This window comes from Adiantum capillus-veneris, chromosome 13 (assembly GCF_014529385.1).
Source record: "Adiantum capillus-veneris isolate H3 chromosome 13, ASM1452938v2, whole genome shotgun sequence".
In the NCBI taxonomy this organism is placed as follows: domain Eukaryota; kingdom Viridiplantae; phylum Streptophyta; class Polypodiopsida; order Polypodiales; family Pteridaceae; genus Adiantum; species Adiantum capillus-veneris.
This window is the reverse complement of record NC_140943.1, coordinates 52,630,672-52,650,511: the sequence shown is the minus strand read 5'-3', so window position 1 is coordinate 52,650,511 and position 19,840 is coordinate 52,630,672. Positions and strand designations below refer to the sequence as shown.

Here is a 19,840-nt window from a genome sequence, read left to right as displayed (position 1 = left end):
AATGGTCAGTCGAAAGAGGCAAATTCTACATAAATGCTATGTTTTAGAGGATAACACAACTTGGGAGCACCATCTACCAATGGTTGAAACTTCAATGTGCGTAGTACATACAATGATACTTTGCATTCATCAATAGGCAGGGCACCATTTGAGATAGTGGAAGGGGAAAAGAAAGTGCCGCCTATTTTGCGTACGAAGGACAAATTTTTTGAAGCAGATCATTACGTACAAAATATGGATGAAGAAGATCAAACTTGCTTTAAAATAGATCAAGCGAAGCAAAAGAAGGCAGTTGAAGGTTAGTGCAGAGAACTTACGTTTGACATTGGTGATTGGGTTCTTTTACGATTGAAAAGGCAAGATTAAAGAAAATGGAGGGCAAGGAACGTTTGTTTCCAAAGCTTAGTATGCGTTATTGTGGACCTATTCAAGTTTTAGATAAGATTAGAGACTTAGCTTACACCAAAAGGTTGAAAGTTTCCCTAATGCATTTCACGTGAGCCTTCTTAGGCCTTTTGTGGGTGATGCGCTGGAAGATATGTCTGTTGAGGAACAGCGGGAGGTATAGAAGTTGGATGAAATTGTAATTCCTACGTAAATTTTGGCACAAAAGGAAAGGAAAGTCGAAGGAGAAGTTTCTAGACGCAAATTCAAGAACTATCTAGATTCCAACAATGGATGCAATGTGGATGGAAGAAGCCAAGTTAGCAGAGTCACCTCATGTATTGCAATTACGTAGATGCTCAAGAGGGGTAGTGATGGTGCCTCAACTTCCCATGTTCATGCAATTTCGATGCCATAGAAGTCATTATTGCTTCACATTGTTGAGAATACAAAGTGGCTTCTATAAACAAGATATAATTGACACTTATGTGAGCATAAAGGAGTGTTGTTATAGTTATTGCTCAAAGACATACATGTGTTGGCATAGATTATTACCACAAACATGCAATCGAGGTAGCTTGCAATCTTTTTTGGGGGGGGGGGGGGGGTAGGTATGTCACCGAGAGGTGTATCTTGATGTCCACTTATTTTATTTTGTTTTGTATTATTTTTATTTTATTTTGGTTTCTTTCTTTTCCCCGAAACTCTTGATACGAGCAAGTGGACAAGGCCCGGAGGTCCTAGGACGAGGCATGGCCAATGTGAAGTGTGTGAAGTGAACCAGGGCCCGTCGGCCACGAGCGTGGTTTGTGTTTGAGCGAGTCGGCATTGTAATCCGAGGTGTGTGCCAGTTTATTGGCCTGGATGCTGCTCCCCCATCGATAGGGTAGGCTATGCAAGAGGAGCTGGAGAATAAGGCACATTTTGTATGCACTCGTGCTTGTTAAAGTGATATCTGGGGTTGCTATCCATTGATGGGACAACGCTCTGTGTCTACTTATTTATGATGACCCTTGATTAGAGGCGGTTGGGTTGCTTCTTGCTTTCCATTTCACCAAGGTGTGATAGCATACGAGAGCGGAGGAGATTCGAGCTTGCCAAAGACCAAGAGCTCCTAGTGTAGACCATCACACGTGCATAGGAGGGTGATATAGGACATCAAAGCCAAACACCAAAGACAACTTGAGTAGAGATTGAAGCGGAGGTCTATCTAAGCTGACGTGCCAGCCTCTGTGCACAATTTTTCTCCAACATTTTCACTGCTTCTTACTTCAAGAAGGAACTTACTGTTGTATTGCTTCTTTTGGTCAGGATGATGATGCGGTGAATGCAGAGACTTTTATCAAGAAGGCATCTTTTTTGGTGAATAATAGCAAAGATGAAGGCCTTAATTTACAGTACAAAGTAAGTATCAAGGTTCATGTCATGCTGAAATGCTAAATGTATACTCTTAATGACACTTTGACTGTGCGATATAGGTCTGTTATGCTCGGATACTGGATCTAAAGCGGAAGTTTCTTGAGGCGGCCCTTCGATATTATGAACTATCTCAGTTAGAAAAACGAGAGTTTGAAGGCAGGTATGAGCAGGTGTTCTCTCAAGGGTCTTGATTTACCATTTGTGTGGGAAAAGGGTCAGACTGAACATGTTAAGTGTTCTTAAACTGGTTTAGGCAAGTAGACGAGGACGAGCTGCAACAGGCCCTGACAGCAGCAGTAACTTGCACCATTCTTGCTGCTGCTGGTCCGCAGAGATCAAGAGTGCTGGCAACGTTGTATAAGGTGCAATTATATGCTGTCATTCTTGCAGATTATGCTTGGTCAAGTGACTTGCACTAATTCTGCCGGGTTGGCAGGATGAAAGATGCTCAAAGCTGAAGATCTATCCTATTCTTCAAAAGGTTTTGAGATAGTGTACTGTTTCATGTGCCAAGGGTTGCTGCAGCTTTTGATTACAACCACTTATACTTTGTGTTTATGCAGGTTTATTTAGAACGGATTTTAAGGAAGCCAGAAGTTGACGCGTTTGCTGAAGAGCTTAAACCTCATCAGGTGAAGGATATTAGTCTTTATGCAGGGCGGACATTTTGACTCGTAACTGACTCCCTGATTTTCATGCTTGGCAGAAAGCCTTGTTACCAGACAATTCCACAGTTCTGGACCGTGCCATGATTGAGCACAATCTGCTGAGTGCAAGCAAATTATACACAAATATAAGGTAAACTACCCCCCCCCTCCCCTGCAAAAAAAAATCCCACTTGGACCGCGTTCAACCCAGCCAGCCAGCCACCTCTCATGCGTCGCTTCTACTTCCCCTTCTTTTGGATTTACATTTCGGTGAAAGAGGAATTTTGACTCCTTAAATTATTGCTCTCTGCAGTTTTGAAGAACTGGGTGCTTTGTTGGGCATTGGATCTCAAAAGGTAACCTTCTTTGTGTTTGCAGCTGTACAGAATTCAGTATTTAAGTGATATAGTGGTTGCCTTTCTGTGCATTTTCAGCCTTCAGTCTACTTAGGGCTGCATCACTGATGGCATGGTCATTGAGCAGATAACATGCAAAAAAGAGAACATATGACTTAGTGAGCTTGAGCGGTTATTGATAATCTCGCCTCATTTTTAAGGTGGTGTGAACCAGCTTTAAGCGCAGGCTTCCAAGTGCTTGTCCTTCATGCTCGTTGGAAATCTCAGGAGAATCTTGCGTCTAGCAGTGCCCTAAGTAAACGTTGGCGTAGTTTATTTATGGTGTGATGACTTGCCAAAGCTTGAACTTTCTGACAGTAACAGATCCTGTTATATTTGTAAAGCCAGGGATGGGTATGCATATGGTTGTTTCCTTCCGGTGGAATTGTATATCTTACTCTGAACTTTCTTTGTTGAATTTTGTGCTTTGTTATATTCTTTCCATGTGTGAATTTGAGAAACTCAATGTGTCTCCTTATGAGCACTGACGACGTTAGTGGGGATGTTGTGGTATTTAGTTGATACTATGCATGATGGAGCTGACGGTTATATTGTCTTGGGTGACTACCTTGGGTCTATACCTTGCTCTTTCCTTTAAGGATGAATCTGGGCTTATCCTGGATTCATCTGGGTATATGTCTCCTCATGAGCACTCTTGATGGTTATGTCAACATTTTTGGTGGTGATGTTATCTCCTTCTAAAAATATTGAAATTTTTGTTCCAGTATGGCTTGAATTTGTATGGGAAATTTCTTCTACAGTCGAATATTGTCTGCTCTTGTTGTTATGTAGGCTGAAAAAATTGCGGCGAGAATGATTTCAGAAGATCGAATGAAAGGATCTATTGATCAGGTACATGCAAATTTTTGTAAGCCTTTGTCTTTAGAACTAAGTTTGAAAAAACAAAATTGTTTGCTGGTTGTGAGGGACTGCTCAAACGTCAGCATTATTAGAAGAAAGAGGGCAAATCATGACCAGTGTGTTCATTGTCCGCTTACACCATTCTCATATGTGACACACCTAGAAGATTGGATTGAGGCACAAATAGACACTATGCACAACACATTTATACTCATACAACACAGTATGCCAAAGCTTAAACTTACCTAGAAATACCTGGAAACTTCTAACAAAAAGAGGTACAGTTTTGGATACACACCCTCTTGCGAGCGCCTCCATATGAGGAGAGGTCATTTGTGCAAGTGACATTGGCGAGAACCTCAACTTAGAGTCATATTGAAATTAGTGATGCATAAGGTGATGCCCAAGTTACTACGGGGGTTGGCGCTTGGATCTTCTCTAGTATGTGCTATGATTTTATAAGTATGATATAACATGTTGTCATCCATGATCCATGACCCGAGTGTGATGTCAACAATGTTGAAAGCATGATTTAAGGCTAAGTGTGATGTCAACATTTGATGTAAGCATGATACTGCTCATGGCATGATTGCATGATGTCCTCCATGACATTATCATGTGACATCACCTATATTATGTTCAATGATGTCACCTATGGGTTAATGATTAACTTCATGAATTTACATAATGATGTCACTCATGATATCCTCTTGTTGCTCCCTTTCACTTGGAAAGGAGCCCCTCGTTGTAGCTTTGCATAGTGTGATGCAAGAAAGCTTGATAGTATTCACTCTTTCTACTGAGTAGCGAGTACTCCCCATTTATGAGAACAGTGGGTAAGTTTACAAGCACCACCAACTTCCAGTCTGGAGTGAGCTGAGGTGCAGATCTTCTCCACCAGGAAGTCAACGTTAAACACCATAACCTTAGTTTTCTTCTCAAGGTTATTCGAGAGACTTCTATCCCGTGTGTATAAGTGCAATACATTAAGATGTCTCTGGAACCCTTCTAGAGTATCAACTATCTTTACAATAACATCTTTGCACTTCATATATTAAGAGGAATCCATATTGCTCCTGCTTGGCTCTCGGTTCCGTTATCAATTTACTTGATGACCTTATCGATGAATAGCCTGAAAGGCATGGAAGAAGGAATGAACAAGTGTAGACAAGACCTTAAGTGTCCTTACTATCTCGTATAGTAATGAGAACGCCCAAATGCTCTTTACATCATAACATCAGATAAAGTAGCCTAGCTTTGGGATGTGTCAAAAGCTTTGCAGAGTCTGCAAAGCCACCTTTGCTGAGAACTTTCTTCCACAATCATCACTCTAAGAGTAAGAGTGAGTAAGTGGTCTTGAGTAAAGTACCTTTAGTTGGAAGCAATGGAGGTTTATGGCTCTGGTTCAAAGATTTACATGGACCACCTCTCTAGAGAGAGAATATTGGTGATTGGCCAGACGGATGCAATGGTCAATTGCGTCTTGGACCTAGACACAAACCCTAACCTTGAAACGCAGTGACCTCTGCCAATCTATCTGCAGTAGGTATCTCAACGCTCACTGCACCACCAACAGTACTAGTCACGCATGGACACGTCAATCCTGACTCCAGGGTAGTCGTCACCCTCTCATCGTCCATAGGGACTATATCCACATGTCCTAGCATCACCATATTAGCCTCTAGCATGAGTGTCACAAGACAGGCACCACGTGCAAATAGAAAAGGACAGATTGAACAGACTTTTAACACTTCAATAACAACTAAACTGAAAGGGAGAGACGACACGCGACACGGAGTTGCAGAATTCCACCCAAGAGAGTATTGGCCCCAAACCTTGGCACCCCTTTCGGTATTTCTTTATATTGCATCAACTTAGTACAAGACGGTACTCCAGACTCTGCACCTTCTCCAGGAAGCATGCCAGAGAATGAGCCCTTAGCTCATATTTAAAGGCCCTAGGCCCCAAAAATAGTTTTACATGAAAAGCCTTCAAACTCAAAAGCTTCTGGTCCAAAAGCAATGCCAAAAATCTGCTAGCGTAAATCACAGAATTCCGTACAACTGCCACGTCAGCACTATCAGCGCGTTTTGCGAAAATCTGCCACGTCAGCATTGTCTTTCTTTGTGTGGGTCCTGCTTGATTTTTAATCCTTTATGTCACTTGGGGCCCGTCCGAAGCCCCATCAGATGGGGTCTCCATAAGTTGGTAGGACTTCTTCTGTTCTTGTTCTTCTTAGAGTTTAGGTCCCTCGACTGGCATCTGTAAGTTGGCTCCATTCTTCAGGGCTTTGACACGTCAGCAATCTGTGACGTCTCCCCTTCTTGAAAGAGTAATCGTTCGCGATTACAACATATCTGCAAAACAACTCAAGCTAGCTCAAAGATTTCCGAGGGACATTCCGAGGGACAATCAGTTTGCTCTTTTTGTTAAGGAGTTAGCTTCTCCTTTCAGCTCCTTTTGAATCTTGATCAAGGAGTTAGCTTCTCCTTTCGTCCAAATCGGAACTCTTGATATTCCGGCGTAGTAAAATTAGCCATCACACCTAGACCGCACTGATCTTCCACGGGTGTCTTGATGCACTAAAATTACATGCCCAGGCAATCTTAACCAATTAGGAATATTCAGTGTTTGGCACATCGCAATGCAACACAAATGCTCATATATGCATGTTACAAGACATAGAAACATAAAGCCATCGATGAACACTCCTCCCGTGTAACCTAACAAGGTCTGGGCCGGGAGATATTCAAGGACTCCCTCATCACTCCTCCGACATAACCTAAAAAGGTCCGGGCCGGGAGATATAGAGGTCTTTTACAACCAAACGCCCCCCAGACCGCAGCCTGCGTCGTTTGGAGGTGCTGAGAGTAATCACTGCTCAGACTTCTTAGTACTGCTCCCGTATAACCATCCAGGTCTCGACCGAGAGTCACAACAATAATACTCCCCCCGTAAATAACCACAAGGGTCTGGGCCATGAGTAAAAACAACACTTTTCAATTATTCAATACTCCCATCGCAAATAACCACAAGGGTCCGGGCCATGAGTATGAACAAGCATTCTCAAACATCATTTCAGACTACTCCACCCGGGAGTGGGTGGGAGTAAAATCACCAATTATTGAAACCAGCATTAAAACCAGAGTCAAACAATTTAATTCGGCACCAAGACAAGTTGAGAATAGATACTATCCATTTCAAACAAATTTTCAAACAATACTTTCTAGCTATAAAGAAAAATAAGTAGAGAGTTCATTCGAGGTTTTGTTCGGACAACCGAACTTTGAGGACGATTGGCTTGTCCTTCTGCATGACGGTGATGGTTCGGTTCCGAACCTGGAGAGTCGCATCATTCTTGTCGTGTCAAGGCATGCCCAAGAGAACGTCGCAATTGCCCAACTTCATGATGTGGAAATCAGCTTTTCCATGATAATCTTGAATAGTCACTGGAAGAGCACCAATGAGCGGTACCACTTTCTGAGTTTGCCCTGTGGCTAGCTCAGCTTCAATTTCTCCACCCTCTGCATCATAATCAAAGTGCATCTGCGTTAAGAATTCTTGATGGATGAAGTTCTCTGTAGCTCCTGTGTCAAAGAAAATAAGGGCTTAGCCATTCACTTTGCCATATGCTCGACACAATTCATTTGTACTCTCAAGGCGTATGCCATAAATATCATGAACTAGCCCAATAGCGGGTTTAGCTCTCTTAGCAGGAGGTGGCGTTAGGGTTCTGTCGACCGTTGGTGCGGGCGTCGGCTCCTGTGGTCTATTAGTGTGTTTGGGACAACTAAAATGATTATGCCCTATTTGAAAGCATCCAAAGCAATGGCGGTTGCACTGGATGAGGGTCAGATGGCTGCACCATACTCCTAAAAACTCCCCCGATCGGAACAAACGACTGAGAAGGTTGCTGGTTGGAAGCTCTGGTACTTTCTGATCCTGGAGGAGGAGGTACCACCTGGGGCATCAGAGGGGGTAACATGTAGTTCGAAAATTGTTGAAAAATTTGCAGCATTGGAAGGTTTTGCTGAGGATGCGGTGAAAGAATGTCGTGAAGCTCGTTGAGCAGAAACTGCAAATATTGTGCTGAATCCATGAATTTTATGTCTTGGGTTCTTTATGGCTTATGTTCTGTAAGACATGAGCGGTGAAGACGGGAGCGCGTCCGATGCGCGATGAAGTAAGGGTGGGAGTGGCTAATAAGTCCAGGGTCTGTCTGCTCTTTTGTAGGACGGGTATGCGTTCAGAAAAGCACCTGCCTGATCTGATATAACTTTCACAAGACGGGCACCACGTGCCAATAAAAAAGGACAGACTGAACAAACTTTTAACACTTCAATAACAACTAAACTGAAAGGGAGAGACGACATGCGACACGGAGTGGCGGAATTCCACACCAAAGAGTATTGGCCCCAAACCTTGGCACCCCTTTTTTATATTGCATCAACTCAGTACAAGCCGGTACTCCACACTCTGCACCTTCTCCAGGAAGCATGCCAGAGAATGTGCCCTTAGCACATATTTAAAGGCCCTAGGCCCCAAAAGCAGTTTTACATGAAAAGCCTTCAAAGTCAAAAGCTTATGGTCCAAAAGCAAGCCAAAAAGCTGCCAGCATAAATCACGGAATTCTGTACAACTGCCTTGTCAGCACTGTCAGTGCGTTTTGCGAAAATCTGCCACGTCAGCATTGTCAGCGCAAAATCCGGAAACTGCCCGTTCAGTTGCCACGTCATTAGTTTTTTTTTTTTTTTGGGGCAAGTCTTTCTTTGTGTAGGTCCTGCTTTATTTTAATCCTTTATGTCACTTGGGGCCCCATCAGACGGGGTCCCCATAAGTTGGTAGGACTTCTTCTGTTACTTGTTCTTCTTAGGGTTTAGGCCCCTCGGCCAGCATCTGTAAATTGGCTCCATTCTTTAGGCCTTTGAAACGTCAGCAGTTTGTGACAATGAGCATGTCAAAAAAACTCTATATTGCTCATCTCTGTGGTAGGAGGCATCTCTGTCCTAAGAGGAAGAATCTTTTGTGTCTCGCTAGAGCATGGCCTCTCTAACTCTGCATCTACAGACATGTAGTGCACAACACTCTGGAGCTCATCTGCGAAAGATATGTATCTAGTCTTTCGCTGACATGACTATAATGTAATTGAGGCTATTCCGTCTCGCACCTCAGATACATGCATAGGATAGACCATGGCAATTTTGGCTCCTCTCGCAATGACTAGCGAACCGCAATGCATTTGGAAGAACTTCTCTCTAAGCAGTACTTGACATCCATTGTCTCTCATGAGTCATCGTCGTAGACTGAGAACTGTTACACATCAACTGCCAAAGGTGAAGCTATGGCGCTACAACATGTACAAGGGCAATGTGCATAAACCAATGCCATAGAGAAGTGCACCAAACTTGGAACGGAAGGAGCTCCTTGCGGGGAGAAAACACTCTCAAAAGAGCTCACTAGCACTCGTAGTGCTCAAGCACATCAACGCATAAAAGCTCCTATAGTAGCGTAACCATAGTGTGCTCTGCAATCATCACACCGATGGAAGCCTTAATTACCAAATGTACATGGAACCTCTAGAGCGAGTGGGAGAACGACTCAACTAGTGCCAAAGCTCAAATCCGCGGCTACTTGTAACTCGTAGCCACACGAGCATACATGTCATACGCACTCCAATGAGTGTGGGTACGCGAACACTTGTGTGCGTTGAAAACAATCGTATGCTCATCAATGCACGTGTATGGCAATCAAGCCATAACTATGGCGAGAAATCTAGGGAAAAACGAACATAGTCTCCCCTATAAACTGAGCAAAATCTCAACCATAAATTGCATCAAAGATTCGAAAGTAGGAGAAGCTCTCGACCACTATAAACTGACCAAAATTTGTAAACAAAGATATGGAAAGTGGGGAGTAAACCTCGACCACTATAGTTCGCGAAAGAGGACTCGATGTCACGGGGACGTGCACCACATGCCAATGGAAAAGAACACATTGAACAACTTTAAGCACCTTAAATAACAATTGAACTCTGAAAGAGATACACGGCACACGAGATGGGGAGTGGCGGAGTTCCTCCCCAAGAGAGGACTAGCCCCAAACCTTGGCGCCCCTCTCGGTATTTCTTTATATTGCTTGAACTCAGTACAATGCCGGTACTCGCGCTTTGCAGCTTCACTCGAAAGAGTCCTCGAGTATGAGCCCTCTGCACATATTTAAAGGCCCTTGGCCTATGAAAAGCAGTTACATGAAAAGCATCAAACTCTAAAAGCTGGCGTTGAGAATCAGCAAGCGCAAATTACCAAAATCCATGCAGGTGCCATGTTAGCACAGTCAGTGTAAAAAGCGGAATTCCGAATTGTCTGCAACGTCAATAGTCCAACGGACTGTCCATATAGTTGTTGTGACGTCATTGGTTCTCCACGTGAGTCTTCTGGGTGCTTTATTTTAATGCCTTTAGTCGCTTGGGTCCCATCGGACATGGTCCCATAAGTTGGTGGGAAATTGTCTTTTAAAATAGGCTACTCGTCAAGACTCCGAAACGTCTTTTGTTGCTTCTAGGGTTTAGGCTCCTCGGTCGGAATCTGCATGTTGACTCTGTTCTTCAGTGGCTTGACACGCCAGCAGTTTGTGGCATCTCCCTTCTTGAAACAAAGTAATCGTCCGCGATACAATATATCTGCAAAACAACTCAAGTTAGCTCAAAAAAATTTCCGAGGGTCATTCCAATGGACATTTTGAGGGACAATCGATTTTTCTCATTCCAAATTGGAGCTCTTGATATCCTGGATCGTTGGCTTCCCTAGAAAAATCTCATCCAATAAGGAGTATTTCTCATTCCAGATCGGAGCTCTTGATATTGTGCAGTAAAAATTAGCCAATCACACCCAGACCGCGCTGATCTCCAATGGGTGTCTCGATGCACTAAAATTACATACCCAGGTAATCTCATCCAATTAAGAATATTCAGTGGTTGGCACATTACAATGCAACACAAATGCTCACATATGCATGTTACAAGACACAACGAACAATGCTGCTAAGCACTCTTTCGAGACAGACAGTCTGCTGTACGGAGCTACTCAACGACTACCTCGTCACTCCCCCGCAAATAACCTAAAGAGGTTCGGGCCATGAGTTTAGAGGACTGGTACAACCAAACGCTCCCCAGACATCCCGTCTGCGTCGTTTAGAGGTTTTCCAGCATACAATGAAGGGCTCCCTAGACATCCCATCTACGTCGTTCCGAGGTTTAGACAATACCAAAACAACATTTCTCAATACTCCATCCGGGAGTAAATCACCAAAAAGCATTGAAACCAGTATTAAAACCAAAGTCAACCAGTCTAAATCGGCACCAAGAAAAGTTTAAAATAGATACCATCCATTTCAAACAAATTTCAAACAATACTTCCTCAAACAGAGTTCAAAAGTATATAATTACATTATGTATAGTTCCCCAAAACATAGATGTTGTCGAATTGATGTAGGAACTGCAATTCTTTCTTCCAATCTTTCATCCTGGAAAAGGTGAAAAATTTGATTGTCGTATGGCCATCCTTGAAATCTTTCGGCGCATATCTAGGGTATGGATAATAAGGGTATCCATACGGGCTCCAACCACTGTAGCCTGGTAGCGATGGTGGTGGGGCAACGGCAGTGGCAAGGGCGGTTGCATTGGATCAGGGGTAGATGGTTGCACCATATTCTTGAAGACTCCCCTGATCGAAACAGGCGGCTGGGAAGGTTGCCGGTTGGAGTTTGTACCACCTGGGGCATCAGAGGGGGTAACATGTAATTTAGAAACTGTTGAAAACTTTGCAGCATCGAGAGATTTTTCTGAGGATGCTGCGAAAGAATGTCGCGAAGCTCGTTGAGGAAAAACTGTGTATTCTGCCGAATCCATGAACGCCAATGGCTTATGCCCTGGAAGACAAAGCGATGAAGACGGGAGCACGCCCGTTGCGCGATGGAGTAAGGGTTGGAGTCACTAATAAGTCCGGGGTCTGGTCACAAAGTTTCTTTCACAAAAATTCCCAGCACAAAGATTCTTGCTCTGTCTGTTCTTTGATAGGACTAATATGCTTTTAGATTCTTGCTCTGCCTCCTCTTTGGTAGGACTGATATGCTTTCAGAAAAGCTCACGCCTGAAGCTCTGATACCACTATCACGGGGACGGGGACGGGCACCATGTGCCAACGGAAAAGAACAGATTGAACAACTTTAAGCACTTCAAATAACAACTGAGCTAAAAGAGATGCACGACACACGAGATGGGGAGTGGCGGAGTTCCACCCCAAGAGAGCATTAGCCCCAAACTTTGGTGCCCCTTCTTGTATTTCTTTATATTGCTTGAATTGAGTACAATGCCGGTACTCGCGCTTTGCAGCTTCACTCGGAAGAGTGTCAAAGTATGAGCCCTCTGCACATATTTAGCAGTTACATGAAAAGCATCAAACTCTAGAAGCATCTGGCCCAAAAGCTGGCGTTGAAAATCAGCCAGCGCAAATTACAGAAATTTGTACAGGTGCCACGTCAGCACATTCAACATTAAACATGGAATTCCGTACTGTCTGCCACTTGAGCAGTCCATCGCGCATTGCGGGTTGTCCATACAGTTGCTGCCACATCATCGATTCTCCACGCGAGTCTTTTGGGTGTTTTATTTTAATGCTTGTAGTCACTTGGGCCCCATCGGACGGGGTCCCATAAGTTGGTGGAAATTCCTCTTAAAAAATAGATAATAGGCCACTTGTCAAGACTTTGAAACTTCTTCTACTGCTTCTAGGGTTTAGGATCCTTGGCTGAGATCTGCATGTTGGCTCTGTTCTTCAGTGGCTCGTCAGTAGTTTGTGACACTCAAAATCATAAACCATAATACTACTCAATGCCAAAGAGTAATGCCAAAACGGCTCCACAATGTGTATACAATGGCAATCCGCACTTACGTACATAAATGGAGTGACCGCTCATAAACAAGCACCGAAAGAAGAGGTGCAATCTGAAAACTAATCAATTCAACAACAATGCTCTTAAGAGAGTTCACTGACACTCAAAAGTGCTTGCCAAAATCCATGTACAGTGGGTATCAACCATGCACCATAAGCATATGTAAATCCATCCGCAAAGACCATGAACCAAAGCTCAAAATTGTTGCCAAAGTGTCCCGTGAAACATGTGAAAGAAGCTCTAACTGTAGTGCCAATGCCGACATTTTCACCTCGGCCGGGAAATGGGTATCTGTCGGCCAAATCTATCCGCTTCTTTTTTACCCAAATCTACCAAAAAACCTCAAACATCAAAAGCTTTGCACAAGCTAAACTTTCATTTCAACTTCAAAATTTATGCACTCAACTTTGAGCACCTATCATGCTTTCAAAAGTGCATCATACTCGCACACTACACAAAAACAGAAAATCTGAAATTCCGTGCCTACAATTAGATAGAGCTGATATCAGAAAATTGGTGAGGAATTTGCAAATTTTTTTTTCTGCAAAGTTGTAGACCACGTCAAATTGGAGGGGAATTGCTGGTAGAATTTTCAGATCTGCATTCTACAAGGAGAAAAACGATCTACAAAACAGTGTTGTTGCGCACACAATTTTTAGGGCAACACCTTCATCTACACAGTATCTTCCACATTGTCTTTCAAGCTTCTGCAAGAGCATACATTACTCTCAGCTGAGCTCGCAAGCTCCCATTGCATTCTCACAAAGCTTCCAAGGTTTCTTAATCTCTCCACTGTCGAGAGAGAGCAAGCTTTCGCGTCGAAGCTCTCGACACGGCCATGCCCTCCGCGATGGCCATGTGCTTTGATACGAATTGAAGAGTGTACGAATGTGATGCGTGTGCGAAGGGGGAGAAGGAGAGAGAGAGAAAACAAAGGATGTGGGTGCAGCAACTCACCACAATGTGTGAGAGAGCCCGTTATTCTTCTGTCTAGTAAAGAATAAGGTGTGTACAAGTAGTGGGCGTTTGGACTCCTCTAGCGCATCCGATCGGGGTAAGAGGCACACCACCTTTACCCCAACAAAAACCATTAGCATTTGAAGCCGGTGTCAAAGAAAGTTGACAAGGCTATGTCCTCAAGAAGGTAAGCAACGCAAGTGCTGATTTGTGGTGTTGATCTATTTCAGATTTGGTTGCTGAAAATTTCATCTAAGCCGTTAAAGTTAGAGGTTCCCTTCTCTTCCTTTCCTGCACAAAGTTCATGTACATATAAAGATTATTGACAAACAATCTAGGATGGATCGACCGTAGGCTTCACAATTAAAATGAGCTTCCTACCCCAATGCTTGAGTGAGTTGTTCAAATTGTACAAATGGTTAAGCACCTTGGTCTTGTAACATTGACAAGCGTGAAGCAAAACTTTGCAAGCAGCCCTTTGACCTCCCTTTAGTCCTTTGGTCCTATAGTGTAAGAAGGAAGCTCCCTTTGTCATCTGTCTTGTAAACATGTGATAGGCATTGTAAGCAATCTTTTTGAAATGTGGCATGTTGCATAGTTAATACTTTAAGCAATCGTGATGAGAACTTCAAGTAATATTAGAAGGCTTGTACTTGCTTTGTCAATAGCATTGGGCGGATATATGTCACTTTGAGTAAAGTAGCCCAAACTCTCTACATAGTTGTCTAGGCCCTTGCTCTCTTGGCAAGAGAGATACTTCTATGTTGCTAACACATGGATGTCAAAATTAGAAGTCAAGTAGAGAGATGAGAAAAGTAGCTCGAACTCCACCCGAATTTATTGTACCTTGCTTTCAATAAGGAGACCTTACCACCAAGCTTGTGCATTGCTTTGGAGAAAAGAGATTGCTACTCTCACCTTTGAGAACTCTATAAAGTTACCTCTTGAAAAAGCTTCATTAAAATGCTCAATGAAGGCCAAGTCCTTGCTCTTTTAATCTCTTCATTGAATGTGTCGATACTCGAACTTCACTAGAAAGCCCCGCCTTTGTAGTCCTTCCACCTACCCCATGGAGCAACCAATGCTCCATGATGAGGTTGCTAGAAAGGTCGACAACATAAACCTTCATTCTTTGGATGATTGCTTTCCTTACGTCATAGAGAGGTGACCCAATCTAGGACACCGGTGGGATGGGTGTCCACTTTTTGGGAAAATGTGAACGTGAGATGGCTAGTGTGGCCATCTTCCCTTTGTGTGGTGGATCACCTATAAAAGGAGGTCAAGGTCTCATTTGTTAGGGACGACCGATACTAGCAGATTGCTAATGAGCCTACGACGTTATGCCTGCACGAGGGGGTGAGGTTGGGTGGTATGGTACACACGGTCTTATAGGCGCATGCCTACGTCCTCGAACATTGCCCGGCTAGGAGGCGTTGTTAGATGATGAGTGTGGTCTTGAGGCTTGTGTAACTCGTGCTTATAGGTGGTACATGCAGCTTAGAGATCCTCATTTAATTCTAGCTATTTTTAAAAAGCCATGAGGTGGTGCTATTATTTGTCAACCAGCTATATGGCTTGCCATAGTATATTATTAGTGATAAAGACACTGAGTTTACACAATGATATTGATAAGTTCGATTTTTACTCAACTTAAGACGAAGCTATGTACGTCTTCATTTCATCACTCTCGAGTTTGATGGACAAGCGAAAAGGATGAATCAAACACTAGAGGAGATGCTAAGACTTGAGAGCATATGACTTGCATTGGCAATCCAATTGGGAGAGATACCTTTCACAATTGGAGTTTGCCTAAGCACTCTTGTTGGATTTAGCCCATTCATGATGATGTATTGGTTTGAGCGCAAGTCCCCAATTGCTTCTTGCTTGGAGAAAGTCCAAGATTTCTAAGCTTGTGATATCTTGTATGACATGCAAGAATTGCTAAATTGGTCAAGAATAGTCTAAAGAGAGCTCGAATTCAAGTTAACACTAGTTTGGCAGAAAAAGGACACTTTAACGTCCTTTTTTACAGATTTAAATAAAATGGTACATGAAATTTAACAAATCTCAAGAAATGCTTTTGTAAACTTAAAAAATGTTAGCCACAGTACTCATAAAAATTATAATCCCCCACTTTTGTACACAACCTCCATAGTAACTACACTCAAGAAAAGCACCAATGCAATGCAACAGTTGATGTTTCACTAAAACTCCTACCCAAGTATAAGAAAAAAGTGAGCAGGGTGCGTGCAATAATCCACGGTAACCATTTATATATGCGATTGACATTTTTGCAACTCTCATGTAACATTTTTTTCTTTATGACTAGAATTAAATATAGAAAGTCGTGTGGGCCAAATATGCAATATTTTTGAATTCAATTAAGGACCTCAAAAAACATTTAGTTCATCTAGATTTGCATTGTCTTATGCGACATATATACTAGATCTACCATCGCATTACTTAAGGTGATACTATTTGATGGTTATGTAAGCGCTTTATGTCATATGCCAATAACTGTGCATGTTGAAATTCTTATTTTTAATTTATAAAAAATTAGTCTTAAATAAAGTCTACTTTAGAATTTTTTCATTCATTTCGTTTATTTGTATACAAATACCTCATATAAACACAATTCGGGGATCTATATGCACACTTTCATTGTTTTTTCATAGCAATGGTTGTTTTTCAAGAAATTATGCTCTATAAATTTTCTTAAAAGAGCTTAAATTACAAGATGCTTGTGAGTTTGAAACCTTGAAACATGTTCAGTTGATGGGTGTTGGCGTTGGCGTATAGATACATTATAGACCTTAAGTTTTGTGCCATAACCTCATCATGTTAAAATGAAAGAGGCTTTGAAAGACAAAAGTTTCCCCTTTGTCAACGTTATCAAGCTTTAGGTTTTTTGATTTTAACAAAAAATTGGTCTAAGAACTAAGTTATGAAGCTTGAGTTCTTTATAATAAGTCTTTTTCTATACATAAACCTTGAAATCTATACAAAAGCTAATGAGCGCTCAAGCACTCTTGATGTTGGGTAGTGGGTTAATATAAGATACCCAAAGACTTCAAGACTATGTGTACAAGAAAGCACTATAAGTTTTCAACAAGATTTTCTATTCCTTTCTTGATCACAAAAAGATGAAAATTGTTGCCTATAAGTTGGCTCTTCCTTCAAATGTTAGCATTCATCAGTATTTTATGTTATAGGCGCCTTTGTGAAAAATTAGGCGAAGCTGATACCATTGTGTCTATTGAGAAAATTGTTGGGGAATATATCCAAACCGAGTATGTGTGTTGTGAGCACATTCTTAGATCAACGCATCTATCATATTTTCTGGATGGTGCTTATGGTGAGTACTTGATTGAGAAAAAGGGTCCATCCCAAAAGATTGTCCACTCAGTTGTGTGTTAGATGTATTCCCACTCATTGATGGGGACATCGATGATCCTAAAGGATATCTTATGTCCATTGTAAAGGATTGACCAAGTCTAGGAGTCAGGACGCTAGTCAAGTGGGTGTCGAGTGTCCAGTGTCCAGTGTCCAGGTAGATATCGGCCAATGTGGCTAATTGCCTATAAAATGAGATGAAGGCCTCATTTGGTAATGGATGATCACCACTACCAAAGTGCCAATGGAGAGCCCATGAGGCCAGATCTGGGGTGAGGGTGGATGGTGTGGGACAGGCTAGATGTCCATGTCATTGGATGCTGGCACCAGCCAGGGGATGTTGGCTATGCTCAGGTGGCTTGTCCGACTGGGAGGAGGGAGAGGGGGGGGGGGGGGGGAACCTGTCGAAGCAGAAGTAGGAGCTGACATCAAGGCTAACAGTGGGCTCAGCAAAACACTGGCTGCAAACAGTAGCACGGTGCAGGTGAGCACAAACCATTGACGACGGTGGCTGTAGCAACTGTGGCAAGGAGACAAACAGCAAGCGGGGTGACTCCTCCAGACGGCGCCACAACAGCAGTCGTAGAGTCCATTGCTAAGGCTAGCCATCGCGCTCTCTCTCTCTCTCTCTCTCTCTCTCTCTCTCTCTCTCTCTCTCTCCCCCCTTTTGGCAAAAAAGTGGGGTACTTTTACATATTCAAACTTAAGCCTGAAGGCATTACATCAGCCCTTGAGATATTTTAATGATTGCAAACCATAAGGGAAAACTACTAGTGATGCGAAGTTACAAAAGATGGGTGCTACAACAAAAGCTAGGAGCAAGGGAGTGAGGGAAGAACGTAGCAGAGAGCTAAAGTAGAAACAGGCCACCCAGATGTCGAGAGGAGGCTGAAAACACAACACCACCAAAGAATCTCCGATAGCCAACTCCAGATCTCCAAGGCCATATACAATGGCCCATCCGAGCAAAAGAGACATTACCTTTGCAAGAAGACTCTGCACCAAAAATTCGGGGGAGAGAGATAGCCATCCGTGGCAATGATCAACAGGGCTATGACATTCTTCAACCTGCAAGCATAAGTAGTATATGGTGCAAATCTGAAGGCGAGGGAGGAACCGCACACCATCAGTCCACACCCACCAAACCAGTTTCAAACTTGAATCACCCATCAAACAGGAGAAAAAACAAAAAAGAACAAGCAGTAAACAGGCAGAACAGGCAAACGTACACGCACACGCACCTCAACCACAAGCAGTCATGCACATGCAGATCCACAAGCACAAGCATCACACACAAAAGAAATAAGGCGCATACAAGCAAGCAAGCTAAACAAACAGAAACTGTGAAAAACAAAGAAAAAAACTTGCTTAAGAATAGCAAACAAGAGGAAAGGAAAGAAACTAAATGAAAGGAAAGAAACCGTTGCAGGCAGCATTTAGCGACCACCATAGTTAAGGTTGCTTAAGGTGGGAAGCCATTTGTGTCAGTGGAATATCCACTGCATCCTCTCTCTCTCTCTCTCTCTCTCTCTCTCGCTCTCTCTCTCTCTCTCTCTCTCTCTCTCTCTCTCTCTCTCTCTCTCTCTCTCTGCTTTGCTTGCACAAACTACACAGGATTCGCACTCAAAACCTGCAAAGTTTGGATACAATTGGTCCTGCGTGTCTCGCATTCAGAAAGCTTTTTTGGTTCAAAAAATTAAAGGACCTGGAATGTGCTTGTTGCAGGTTGAAGGGATTATCCATTTTGGTACAGACATGGAGGAGCTACAGCAATGGGATCAACAGGTACATATCTTTTAGATTCTTAAAATGACTTAGTCAATGATTTCTGTGTTTCTGAATTTTAGTTTCAATTTTTTCCAGATTGTGAATATTTGCCAAGCTTTGAATGACGTGCTAGATAGTATGGCAAAGAAAGGTCTTCCTGTAGCTGTCTAGTTGGACGCCCAAAGCAGGAGTCGTTTGTGTCAGCTGCCTCACTATGGTTAAAGTTGGCAATACGTCTGAGGCTTGCTTGGCCTCTCAGCATCCGATCAATACAGGGCATTCAATTTTCCTCGCTGCGCCTGCTTCAGGTGCAGCCTAAAGGTTGCTGCTGAAGCCAGGAGTTGATGAAGTATAGTTGTAGTACGCTGCACAAGCCATCCAACGCCTAGTTTCACTATCTGCTGCAAATTTGTAGCTGAGCTCTCCAATTAGGAGGTAGCCTTGCAGCAGGGTAACTCCATTTGTAATAGATTACAAGTTCTTCGTAGTACATACTGAACTGTGGTACATAGGCGAACATGAGCTGTATAAGAACCGTATGTACTTTGTAAGGAAGCAAGAGAGAGATTTTTGGAGACCTGCCTGTGTCATCCCCCCCTTCACACATAATATTGTTAGCTTATGGCCTTTTAAGTGGGGAATTTTGGGGCACGTGGTTTGTATGGTTGTAATGCTCAAGTGTTTTGCAAATCTCGACTACTTCAATGATTTTGCTTGTAGACCAAGCCTTGTGAAAGCCTAACATGTCATACAGTGAAAGCCTTGTGAAAGCCTAACTTGTACACATAATGGCAGTGGCTGCATACAGTATGCGTAATGCTGTGGGTGAACATGCATTATTTGTTGGTTTTGATGAGAGACTACTGTTGTGTTGGTATGCTAATTTGGTTGGCTGGCTTGCTGATCGATGAACTCCGCCGGTGGGACCACTGGTGCGGCTGTCAACTCATTAAGGGCCAATTCTTGAAATTGTTACTTATTGCCTCAGTCTCAACATGAAACGTTTCTTGTGACCTTACTTATTTTTTCTTAGAAGAGTAGAATTAGCACATCCACTCCAAATGATTG

At 42.8% G+C, this 19,840-nt stretch overlaps 1 protein-coding gene across 1 annotated transcript in view; it reads left to right on the top strand.

The window, feature by feature from the left end:
* COP8 (Proteasome component (PCI) domain protein) overlaps nt 1-19,349 on the top strand; it is a 60,009-nt gene extending 40,660 nt beyond the window's left edge. The window contains exons 5-14 of the mRNA XM_086526765.1: nt 1,696-1,788; nt 1,863-1,963; nt 2,057-2,165; nt 2,240-2,284; nt 2,367-2,435; nt 2,510-2,601; nt 2,764-2,806; nt 3,638-3,697; nt 18,731-18,790; nt 18,869-19,349. Of these exons, the coding sequence (XP_086382891.1) occupies nt 1,696-1,788; nt 1,863-1,963; nt 2,057-2,165; nt 2,240-2,284; nt 2,367-2,435; nt 2,510-2,601; nt 2,764-2,806; nt 3,638-3,697; nt 18,731-18,790; nt 18,869-18,943 (747 nt within the window). The 3' untranslated portion in view covers nt 18,944-19,349. The remainder of the gene's footprint in view (nt 1-1,695; nt 1,789-1,862; nt 1,964-2,056; nt 2,166-2,239; nt 2,285-2,366; nt 2,436-2,509; nt 2,602-2,763; nt 2,807-3,637; nt 3,698-18,730; nt 18,791-18,868) is intronic.
* The last annotated feature ends 491 nt before the right edge of the window (nt 19,350-19,840 follow it).